Here is an 11,951-nt window from a genome sequence, read left to right on the forward strand (position 1 = left end):
TGTGTGTGTATGTGTGTGTACAGTATGTGTGAGAGTGAGAGAGAGAAAAAGAGAGACAAAGAGAAAGAGAAAGAGAGAGGACTATGACAGCACTGTGCATCAAAGGTCACAGACATGATTAGGAATATAAAAGAAAGAAACATCTTAGTCATGTTAGGGATTTGCTGCCTAGGGAGTTGCCACTTCTTTTGTTCACAGTGTGTCAGCGTTAATCATCCCCATGGTTTCCTAAACAGATACATAATGCCATTGCAATGTTTATATACTGTATATATATATATTTAAGAGTGAGAGAGAGAGAGAGAGAGAGAGAGAGAGAGAGAGAAAGACCATAATGCTGATTATAGGAAAATCTCTGACTAAATCGCTGACTAAATAAAGATGAATCAGCTTTAAGGAAGTGTCCACTTCTTCAAACTACAAAGAAAGGAAACAAGAGGTTTCACTAACAAACAATCGAGATGTTTTCTCAAAACAGAGGAGGATGAGGACTCTAAAAGTGAAGGTATTTTTGGAACAGTGTTTATATGCCAGTGCTAATCAGCCAAAAATGCATTGGCATGTCAAGCAAGTTCACTTATTAACCAAAAATACAACTCACATGTCAGTTTGATCACAGTAAAAAAATCAATAAGGAATCTATTGTATATTGGCTTGTCTGCAGTAGGCCTACAGTATCTACGCACAGTAGAGTGCATATGTCTGTTTTCCGCTAACTTCAGGAAGTGAGGGGTTCGTGCAAGTGTAAATGTATGAGACTGCATGCGTGTGAGTGTGTGCATGCGTGCGTGTGTCTGTCCCTTTTTTCCCTTTTCTTTTCGCGTCCTTCTCTGTACAGTGGGGCAACCAAAGCCAAAGTACAGTAGATGGTTCAACAAGCTCATTTTGTAATACAGCACAAAGTTAGGGTAATAAAACCTTCATATCCATGTGAAGTGTGACAAACCATGAGAATCAGTGCAGAAGTAACTTCAGCTTCACAGACTGGCAGTTTAAAAAAAAAAAAAAAAAAAAAACAATTCCAGATGAACACGACTGTGTGTCTGTATGTGTGTCCATTTTCCCTGTCCCTCCCATTGCAGTGCTTCTGTATCTGTATAGTGCAACCACATGTACAATCAATGACAGTAAGGCATTCATCTGGACCTCCAAAACTAGATTGATAGTGTGCATTGCACCTATCTCTTGAATTTCCCCTTGGGGATCAATAAAATATCTATCTATCTATCTATCTACTGTATCTATCTATCATTGCAGTGCATTTTGTAATACAGCGCAAGATATGAATAATGAAACAATCATATCTTCAGAAAGTGTGAATAAATGCTATACTGTACGTCTTTGGTAATAGGGTGCAGCCATCATGCATTAAGGCAGAGGATGGATGTTGAAGCACAAGTTCAGCAAACACAAAAAAACAAAACAAACTTACTTGACAGAAAAATATATATTTAAAACAATGTCTAAAGGCAGGTGATCGTTCATTGTTGCAGCACGGAAAAGCATGACTCAGTCCTAGTCATAGTCTTTTTAAGTAGTTCAGGAGGAGTGTGAGGAAATGCACCACATCTACAGTGTTATTATCCGGTAATTCCTTTCCAGCCTTCCTGTACATTGTGCAACATTTGGCTTGATGGCTCACTTTCAACCGTGCGTCTCCCCTTCACATGACTCGATCATAGTAAAACTCAGTCATATGGATTTTCCCACAGATTCCTACGTCAATTACTGGCCCAAGCACAGAGAGAGAAAACACCTACATTGTGTTGCATTTGGCTTGATGGCTCACTTTCAACCCTGCGTCGAACTCCCTTTAATTCCGTGGTGCCTAATGGCTTTAGTTCCATGACCTTTAATCGCACAGTGTCCATGGCGACGAGGGGGCTAGTGACCCCCTATGACAGTGCGAGGTATCACAGGAAGCTTTCATTTTCAGTGCACAGGAGGAGGTCATGGCTTGGGAAGTGTAGAGAAGACAGTTCCTTCCTGAAAAAATCCTGAAAAAATCTCTTCCCACACAATGGCACTCAAAACTATAAGTGGAAATCAGTCCAGGGGATAGGATGGGGGGAGATGGGGGGAGATGGGGTGGGATGGTCAAGGACAGTGAGAGCAAGCGCAAGGGAGTAGGGTCATAGAGGCCCGGACTTCGATGGAAGCATCATCTTGGTCGCAGCTTTCACAGTTTCCTGTTTCTTGCTTTTGATACTACAAATAAGCACATACACACACATACACACACACACACACACACACACATTCATTAGTTAAAAGCATATATACACCCTCTATTACATTATAAGTCAACTAAGAACTAAGAAGCAGTGACACTAGAAAGAGAGAGTGAGAGGAGAGAGAGGGAGGGAGAGAGAGACAGAGAGAGAGAGAGAGAGAGTGAGAGAATACTAAGCTTGAATTCATTGATCTCTTCAGAACGACCCTTTCGCGAAAGTCTGACATGACTAGGTGCTAAATTTGATACACACTAGTCTTAATGATACATTCAGTGAATAAGTTGTGTCCCAATCATTTTGTTCATATTGTGTCTCTAATATGTGACCGCTAAACATACCATTTCAAGAGTATGAAGACGAAAATGATTCCAACAATTACGCAGATGGTAATGATCACAGAGAGGGGTATCGCAGGTGCCACTGAAACTGAAAAGATGAGAACAGTCAGGTGTATTTGTTTCAACAGTTGTGCCGGATTCAGTGTTTTTTTCTTGGTAGTTACTATAATAATCATTGACATGTTAAAGTGGTCATACAATGAGAATCTAATTCAAACAAGCAATGACAATAATCGTTTACTATTTCAACTGCCAAGTGCAGTTCATTCAATGGAATGAAGATAGATATAATCTGTGAGTGTAAGTGTGAACAGACAGAGAGGTTTTAAGGATATCCTGTTATTGTTCAATTCTTCTGACACTATGCAACAGTCACACACGCAGCACACTCATACTGTCCATAGCACAGAAGGGTCGCCTTACCGTTGCTTGCATACAGAGTGGTGTGACCTATAGCTCCGCCGTACAGGTTTGAGGCCTCGCAGGTGTACAGGCCGTTCAGCTCAGGAGTGAACTCCAGGTACAGCCTGTTCCCTTCTGCTCTCACCCCACTGGGCAGGGGATGGCCATCTCTGAAAAAGAGTGCAGCTGATGTTGTGACATTGATGTAATGTGTGTCAAATGTCAATGTCAATGTCAGTGTGTGTGTGTGTGTGTGTGTGCGTGTGTGTGTGTGTGTGTGTGTGTGCGTGTATGTGTGTGTGTGTGTGTGTGTGTGTGTGTGTGTGTGTGTGTGTGTGTGTGTGTGTGTGTGTGTGTTCATGTTCGCTTGAGCTTGTTTGTACTGTATGTGTTCTGTCAGGACCGCTTGGGTCAAAGATACACACAAGAGAAGTATCTTTAAAGCCTAGACAGGGAACAGCAGCATCCTCAGGGGACTACCCTCCCAGTTTAAACTGGGAGAGTAACTCTATTCTCCCCGAACAGAGCAAGCAACAATGACAACAGTATGTCATTATTTTAAGATAATTACTTTGAGGTGGAGCTGGGGAGGAGGTGAGTTGCAAATCAGCGAGCAGAGAAAGCAATGCAGACTGACGCAGCTTAAGGTGCCCTTACAGTATGAGAAAGACTACCTGCAAGCGAATGGAGCGATCAGCTGAGCGGAACAGCTGATGTAGGCTGGGTTTGGCACATAGCCAATAAGAAACTGACAGCGGGCTTGGCTACGCGGCCTGCCGGAGCAAACGCAGAATGCTTGATTTGTGCAGTGGAACATTGTACGGCTAGTTGTCTATGAGGTTTAATCTTATCAGTACAGGAGGTTAAAGCACGCCTCTAACCTGTTTGTTCATTATGTCATAGTCTGATTTGAATCTGTGTGTGTGTGTGTGTGTGAGTGTGTGTGATCATTAACACCTTATCATGGCACTGAAGTGTGTTAGTGTGTACAATGCACACATCAAGCTCTACGGCCGATTGCTGTTATACACTCTCCACATCCCTGCGGTGTTTGCAATAGGGGTGGCTCCACACGATACACTGATTTGGCCTTTCCAGTGAAGTCCATAGACAATATACCAGGCTTGCATTTCATAGTTAGTGCCTGCACTACTTCTTCTCTAACCTGCCTAATTTACTGTGTCTGAGATGTAAAAGCAGTGTATTAAAATACTCTAAATACTTTTTATATCTGGTGGATACTGGGTGAACCCAGAAGAGTCTGTGAGTGGAGTGCATAATTTGTTGTTTTAATGTTGTGTTAATGTTACAGCAACTGCATTATTCAATCTGTCGGGAATCACTAAAAAACCCAGGAGCCAATCGCAACTGATTAGGGCAGGCTTTATATGATGATGACTGACAGAGTAATACAGTCAGCAGTGCACTGATCACTATCAAAACAGGCATGGAGCATAGCGTTAGTTCAGGCAGGCCAGAGTCATGCCCAGCAACTCGCCTGACTGCTCAGTCAGTCTGATAGATCAGCTGATCACACGTTCTGATATGGGTGGATATCGTTCAGTTCAAGTTCAAGTTCATTGTCATGTACTCATACAAAGCGTTTATAAGTAATGAAATCCCTTGTGCTCAAATGTCCATTCAACTACAGAAATAAATTCAAAAGAAAAATAAATAAATAGATACTATAAAAAACGAGGGGTTGAGGAGCTGCCGTAGCGTGCTTACTCTTGCCACTTTATCTGCAAGCCTTTTTGCAACCCACCTCCGCCCCATCTCTTTCCCCATCTATCTGACTTATCGCTGTCTCGTTGTTGCCATTGATGTCTGGTCTGTTCTGTACCCTATGGCTTATCTTTGCTGCTCTGCCTCAGGCGTTCCATGTTTGCATGTGGAAGGGCTCCAAGAACAGAGCCACCAAATAAAATATTTCTCAAAGCATGATGGCACAAAAACAAATGGACTTTGTAACTTAAATTCAAACGCCTCATACTACTGTTTACAATTTCCAAATAGCTTGTAGTGCGGTCCCATGCTTTTTACCACTGTCATTACCTCGACCATGTATACTCAGGTTCAGGGTTGGCATCTGCACTGCACTGATAGCCATCATCCTTCTGTGTGATCTTCACAGACTGAGGAGGATCTGAAAAACACAAAGTAAGTCAAGTCAACTTTAGTTATATAGCGCATTTCATACACATTGACATGAGGTCATTCAATGTGCTTTACATAAACAAAGCAAACAGGAATATCTAATAAAAGCATAACAGGGCAATAGTTTAAAAGTGTTTACAAAGTAATCATTAAACCACATACAACAACATAGAATGATTATACTTTAGTCCCAAATATGTAGGGTTTAGTAATAATTAACTGATCAAGGAAACTTCAAAGGTCAAGGTCAAAGGTTTCTCTCTCTCTCTCTCTCATGCAAAAAGTTGTGTACCCATTTTGTTATCAGCTCAGGATCAGGCAAACATTCAACATTAGCTAATACTAATTCATGAAGGTACGGTTCTCAGTCCTTGGGTGACAATGACAGCACACACCTGGACAGCTCAACATGCAGGTCTATTAGCTGCTCCATTTTTCTGACCCCATTCTGGGCGTGCACCCAACCTAAGCTGGATGTTTACCAATATTGGAGGGGTCTATAAATAACAAACAATCTCGTCAGTTTTCACACTCACTTAAACGCCTAACCAAGGCGTTACTTGACCTACAGAACATGCCATTAGATTGTAGCCTGACTATATCTCCCAGTTGTTTATGTCACTGTGAGAGTAATCTAAACATGCTCATTAGTATGTGGACAGGTTAGGCCAGATATTTCATATTGCCAGTCAGTCGACTGGGAAGACAGGCTCATGTGATGACAAAAGGGAGGAGGCACGTTCATTTGAAATTCATCCAAATCAGATAATGACAACATTGTGAACAAAGGTTAGAGGCGTGCTTTAACTTCCTTCATCAGAACTGATTAGAATAAACTTCATAGACAACTAGCCGCAATGTTCCACTGCAGAGTTACATGTCGTGTGCAGCATGTCATCTCACTGCTACTAGATCCGTGCATTCTATTCGGCCTGTGTTCTGTGACATCATCTACACTACTGGATGATCAAGTTCCCAAACCACAGGGCAGTTTCCAGACCACAGAGCACGGCACTGATTAACATACAGTATGTCCTTGCTTGTTTGTCATAATGTGTAAAAACGGAAAGCTCCTGTCTAGTTCTAGTAATCACACAGACACAGACAGACAGACAGACAGACAGACAGACAGACAGACAGACAGACAGACAGACAGACAGACAGACAGACAGACAGACAGACACACACACACACACACACACACACACACACACACACACACACACACACTCACACTCACACTCACTTGTATGGTAAAACCGGTCAAACTAACACACAGCAGATATCCTAGTTTAGAGTAGAACAAACATGTGTAAACAAACTCACAGTGAGTAACATTAGACCTCTCCTGGATCCCCACAACATCTTCTGCATATGCTACTGGTAAGAAAGGACATGGCTATTGTTAGGCATACATTGGACATATTTTAACATAGGGAACTAGTTACTTTTAATTATACATTAGCAACATAATTGCAATTCCTCTGAACTTCATAACAAATTATTTAATTGAAAAACTGTAGCTGAACTTGATTATGAAGACAAGTTTGAGGAACTTACTCATATGTATGCATACTATCACAGATAGGTACAGCCACGAGTCCATCTTTCACCGTCGTTAATTTGAGTGATGCCGCTTTGAAGACGACTCACCTAGGCGTTAAGAGATAATTAAAAGGCTTAGAATCTGATACTTTCCAGACAATCGTGACTTTGTCTTAAGCAGGCTTTTGCAGATTCTCTCTGTGGTAGCGATGGTAGGAGTATATCCTGTGTGCAGTTAGCCTATACTCTGAGCCGGGGACCTCTCCGACCCTTGAGATACAGCGAATACATCGCTGTCTCCCTTGCACACACCGGCGCAGTCGTAGTGTGTGTTCTCTGGTTGGAAGAACTCTTGAAGAACTCCTCGAATAACTCCTTAGAGAAAGTTGAAATGGTTTGGATTCAACAACAAAGGACGAAACTGTACAAACACACGAGGGGTTACCGCAGCTGGGCAGTCGCGTGTCCCGTGTATGTTCGGAATTGATTGCTTAATCGACTTGATTGCTCCTGTCATTGTAGCGCAGCCCATGCTCCGCCCAAATTTCTGCTGAGAGAAGTGAGTATTGTCAGCCATGCACTTCAGACAATCTGCAGGCGCAAGTTGAGGAATTCAAGCAAAGAGAGAGACTGTACAAACTACGTGCAAATGCGCGAAATACGATTGTAGTTGTTCACTTTCGTTTCCAGAGTAGAGGCTGAAAGAGGCTATTGGGTTTGTTTAAGGCGAGCATAAACGTTTATCCCAGTAATGTGTGCAGCCAGCGCGCATTGTGAACTTGAGACTTCTGAAATGAATCATGGTGCAGCCCCTGAAAGTGAATTATTCTTGCGAATAGGGTATTTTAAACAGAGCTGTGAGTGAGTGTATGTGAGTGAGAGAGAGAGAGAGAGAGAGAGAGAGGGGAGAGGGAGAGAGGGAGAGAGAGAGAGGGGGAGAGGGGGAGAGGGGGAGAGGGGAATGTTTTGTATTCTTGAAAGATTATCCGTATCCCAGGAAGCTCAACTAGCATTATCCCCAACTAAGAGTGACACAGTACATCCCATAACCATAATCCATAACCATACAGTTGTCCCCTGTTGGTCTTTCCAGTCCAGAAGGTGACTGGGAGGAAGCTTGCCATCGTTTACAGGAAGATGAACACCATAACTCCAGTGCAATGATGTTCATTCACTGTGAAAACAATTCCACTGATAAAGCTTCAGATCAAGGTGCATGGCCACTGGTCCATTGATCAGTGCGAAAAATGAACAAATACAAAATCTAATCTCAAATCAAGTGAATATGCTTATTTTTGTATTATTTGCTGAGATTGGACTTGATTATTATTATTATTATTATTATTATTATTGTTATTATTATTACCTTGTTGTAAGTGAAATATTCTTTATTAACAACAATGTACAAAGTGACATTGTATTCTTTTGTGGGGAAAAAAAATACTTGAAATAAGTAAAGAAGTAGGAAATGATCTGGCAAAATTGCCAATAAATGCCAATAGAACAACCAGATTGACCCATGACCTTTAGACTACAAGCTACAGCCAAACACAGCCAGCATGGTTTTATATCTCCAGTTTTCCCTCTGGTTCCCTGGAGATGTTATTTGAGAGCAGGAGGAAAGGGAAATCCTTTTCTGAGAGGGAAATTCTTCCCTAATCATGGACAACAATTACAGTGTGTGTGTGCATGTGAGTGAAGGCCTTGTAAAAGAGTACATCAGATCGACTTGACAAAATAAGACTATAAATTTAAAGTCTTAGGCTACTCCCAAATCCTGTTAAAATGTCAAAACAGTCTTACAGATGGCTTCAAGACTGGCTTGGCCCAACTGCTCGAGCTGAATTCTGGAACAAAAGTGTATTTTCACGTGTGTTTTGCAAGGTCTGCAGTGTTCTTCTCAGGCAGGTCATTTAATCATGCTCCAAATGACCTTTCACCCTTCTTCCATTATCAAATGCGGAGGGCAGGAAATCACACTCCATTAACTGTGTCTTGAAATTTGCGGACGATGTGAAAGTCTGGTGTTGGGTAGCACTTATGTAGTGCTGCAGAACAAGTCCTACTGCTGTTTACACCTGCAAAAGACCACAAAAGTCACCTCTCAGACCAAGTTGAGGAAAGGTTTCCTAATGTTTATTGTACACAGATAATATGGTCCACGGTCCACTGGGTCGCCTGACACAGATACTCCCTCTCTGAATAGGGTTCTGTTCTGTATTAACTAGGAACTTTGTTTTGGATGTCCTGCCAAGGTAGCAAATATCCATGCACAGCGCTGTTATCCAGATAAAGGCAGCTGAGGTGACAGCTGTGACAGACAGCCGTGTCCTCACTATTGTGACTGACACAGATACATGCCCTCTCTCTGAGTAGGGTTCTGTTCTGGGCCTTAAGTGCTAAGAACTTCTTAGGAGCGCTATCAGAACGTTCTAACAACGCTCCTAAGAAGTTCTTAGCACTTAAGAGCTTCTTAACGAATCTGGGAAACCCGACCCTGATCTCTTTTCCTTTCCAGAGATTTCTACTTTGTCACCTCACCATGCGGTGTACTTCATTGTGCTTGGCCTCTGTACAGGTCCTTAACATCTGTCTGACACCTGCCTGCTGCCTTGCTGCCCTCAGCTGTCTAACGAGTCAGCTGCCGTAGCAAGCACCAAGGTAATAACTAGGAACCTTGTTTCGGATGTTCTACCAAGGCAGCAAATATCCCGTTGTGACCCAGCTGTGTCTTCATGATCACTTCACTTCGGTAGGCACTATTTCATGTGGCCTGTGCATTGTGTGCATGTCTATTTTTTTTTTCCGTTTCAGTACATTAGGTGTGAGTGACATTATGATAACTAGATGTACCGCAAAGCGGTATAAAATATGACCGCCGCAGAGTATTCTCTCCACAAAAATGAATCACGCTTGTCAATTTGTTTCCATCTCCTACTCCATCCCCTGCTGCAACTTTTATGCATGTAAATTAATGTGTGCATGTGAGCGCTTGCTTTTGTGTATGTGTGCTTCTCTGTCTGTGAGTTTTCGCTTGTGTGTGTGGTGGGGTAAAGGGATGTGTGTGTGTGTGTGTGTGTGTGTGTGTGTGTGTGTGTGTGTGTGTGTGTGTGTGTGTGTTTGTGTGTTTGTGTGTGTGCGTGTGTGTGTGTGTGTGTGTGTGTGCGTGTGTGCGCGTCTGCTTGCCTGCGTTTGTGTTTTATTTGACTGTGTGTGTGTGTGTTCACTTTTGAGAGTGTGTGTGCATGTTTGTGTGTGTGGTAGTGTGTGTGTGCATGAATGTGTGTGTGTTTGCGCATGCATGCGTGTATGTGTTTATGTGTGTGGGCATGCAGGTGTGTGTATGCGTGCTTATGCCTACCTGTCTACTGTGTGTGTATGTGTGTGTCTTTTTGTGTGTGTGTGTGTGTGTGTATGTTTATGCATGTGTGTGTGTGTGTGTATGTGCATGAATGTGAGTGTGTGCATACCTGCGTGTATGCATGTATGTGTGTGTCTGTGCTTGTCTCTCTGTGTGTGTGTGTGTGTGTGTGTGTGTGTGTGTGTGTGTGTGTGTGTGTGTGTGTGTGTGTGTGTGTGTGTGTGTCCGCCCTCCCCTCAAGGGGGTCCAGTTTGGCAGGGGGTGACGGATCAAACAATAAAACAATGGCACCATGCTATTCATGTGGGGCTACATGCTCACCAAGTTTCCAGCACCCGGTCTTTCAGTCTCTTGGGAATCCTTGATGGAAATTTGCTCATGCGAAACCTCTAAACCTCTATGACCGCCGCGCAGCGGAACGGCGGTCATAATAATCACACAGTCTGGTGTTTCCTTGGCACATAGCCCTAACATACTTTGCAATGTGCAAAAATCACAAACAAACCTTTTCTGCTTGGTATCACAATAATGACCCAGTATGCAAACCTCATGGCTAGGGTTCGGCCTGAATGTTGTTGTTTGCTATGAGCAATTTGTTATAGTTTGTCTAGTGTTTCCTATATTCTCTGGTTCCTCTCCTCTCTGGTCTGTTGGGTTTTTACACGGGGGTTTGGGAGTATAGCATTTTCTACTGATGGTGGAGGCTTCGACTGTGATAACATCGTAAGGCCTGTTGAAGTGTTGTTCCCTGCCAAATGTAATTTAGTTTAGCCATGTTTCCTATTTTGTCCATCTTCACTCACTTGTTCTGATTTCTCATCATGTATCCTTAACATAAGTGATGATGGAGGCTTTGGTATCATATCACATCTAAAGGCATGTTGAATGGCTAGAGGAGCTTTGTTTGAGTAACTCCGTACAGTACATAATCATCACTCTTTGGTGGGTTATGCATGTTGTTAAGATTTCACATTCTTTTTTGGTCATCATTAAACAGGTTGACCTGGCAGCAGAGGCCTTTGAGCTCTGGATGACAATGGCCCAATCCCAATGTCTGGACTCACGGACTCACAGACTTTGGTGCGCATTCTCGTGAAATTCGTAAGGGCTTAGGGCTGTCCCAATGTCGAATTACAACGGGCGTGAGGGTTTGAGTACACACTCCCCGAGCCCTTTCCGTGAGTCTGCACCGGTGCAGACTTAACCTAAGGGAATTACCCACAGTTCAAAGTGTTGTGACGTTTACCGCGGAGATCATAGAAAAATCAGGAAATGAAGGTAAACAACAGCACGCACGACACGCACGACACACACGTGCATGGTGCGAATGTTAGCAACGTCTTTGTTAGTAAACATCGCCAAGGTACATGTGATCTCGTGAAGTGCTGTCCTAATCCCAAAATATCTAGTATCTGAGCCCATGTGGCCTCACACACTCACTCACTTAGCACCTGAAATCAATTAAGTCTGTGAGTCCTTAGTCCTTTAGTCGGGCTGACATTGGGATTGGGCCTTGGCCCAGAGCCATAAAGATAAGTTACTTTCTCCTCTTTCCTCCTCCCACTCATATACATGATTCAAGCATATTTGGGTAACACATTTATCGAGCACACACCAGAGAGGGACCTCGGTTAAGCTGCATCGCTTAACTCTACATTTTTGAGAGCGTAGTGGCAAAAATATAGCTATTGTGTGATTTGCTTCACAAGCATTGAAGCGAACCAACGTCTGTTCTAGGATCTAGTTCATGGCATTCAAGTCGCTAAGGGGCATTGTTAAGCACAACACACAAGCAGAGTTAGAAGTGGTATTTTTCCACCACGGCCTCTAACACTCCAAACCACGCACGCACGCACACACGCACGCACACACACACACACACACACACACACACACACACACACACACACACAC

General features: G+C 43.0%; 1 protein-coding gene across 2 annotated transcripts; it reads right to left on the reverse strand.

Moving 5' to 3' along the window:
- Nucleotides 1-500: 500 nt before the first annotated feature.
- Nucleotides 501-7,172, reverse strand: LOC134078676 (nectin-4-like). Of its 2 annotated transcripts, none has more exons than XM_062534782.1 (6): nucleotides 6,692-7,172; nucleotides 6,458-6,508; nucleotides 5,030-5,120; nucleotides 2,996-3,144; nucleotides 2,573-2,660; nucleotides 501-2,208 (listed from the first exon to the last, which is right to left on the reverse strand). In XM_062534782.1, exons 1-6 carry the CDS (start codon nucleotides 6,735-6,737, stop codon nucleotides 2,133-2,135), a joined length of 501 nt encoding a protein of 166 aa, XP_062390766.1. In that variant the 5' UTR covers nucleotides 6,738-7,172; the 3' UTR covers nucleotides 501-2,132. The 2 variants fall into 2 exon arrangements, with proteins under 2 accessions (XP_062390766.1, XP_062390765.1); XM_062534781.1 differs by having other exon boundaries at nucleotides 6,458-6,511.
- Between the last annotated feature and the right edge of the window lie 4,779 nt (nucleotides 7,173-11,951).

The sequence above is a fragment of the Sardina pilchardus genome, chromosome 4, assembly GCF_963854185.1.
Source record: "Sardina pilchardus chromosome 4, fSarPil1.1, whole genome shotgun sequence".
Classification (NCBI taxonomy): Eukaryota; Metazoa; Chordata; class Actinopteri; order Clupeiformes; family Clupeidae; genus Sardina; species Sardina pilchardus.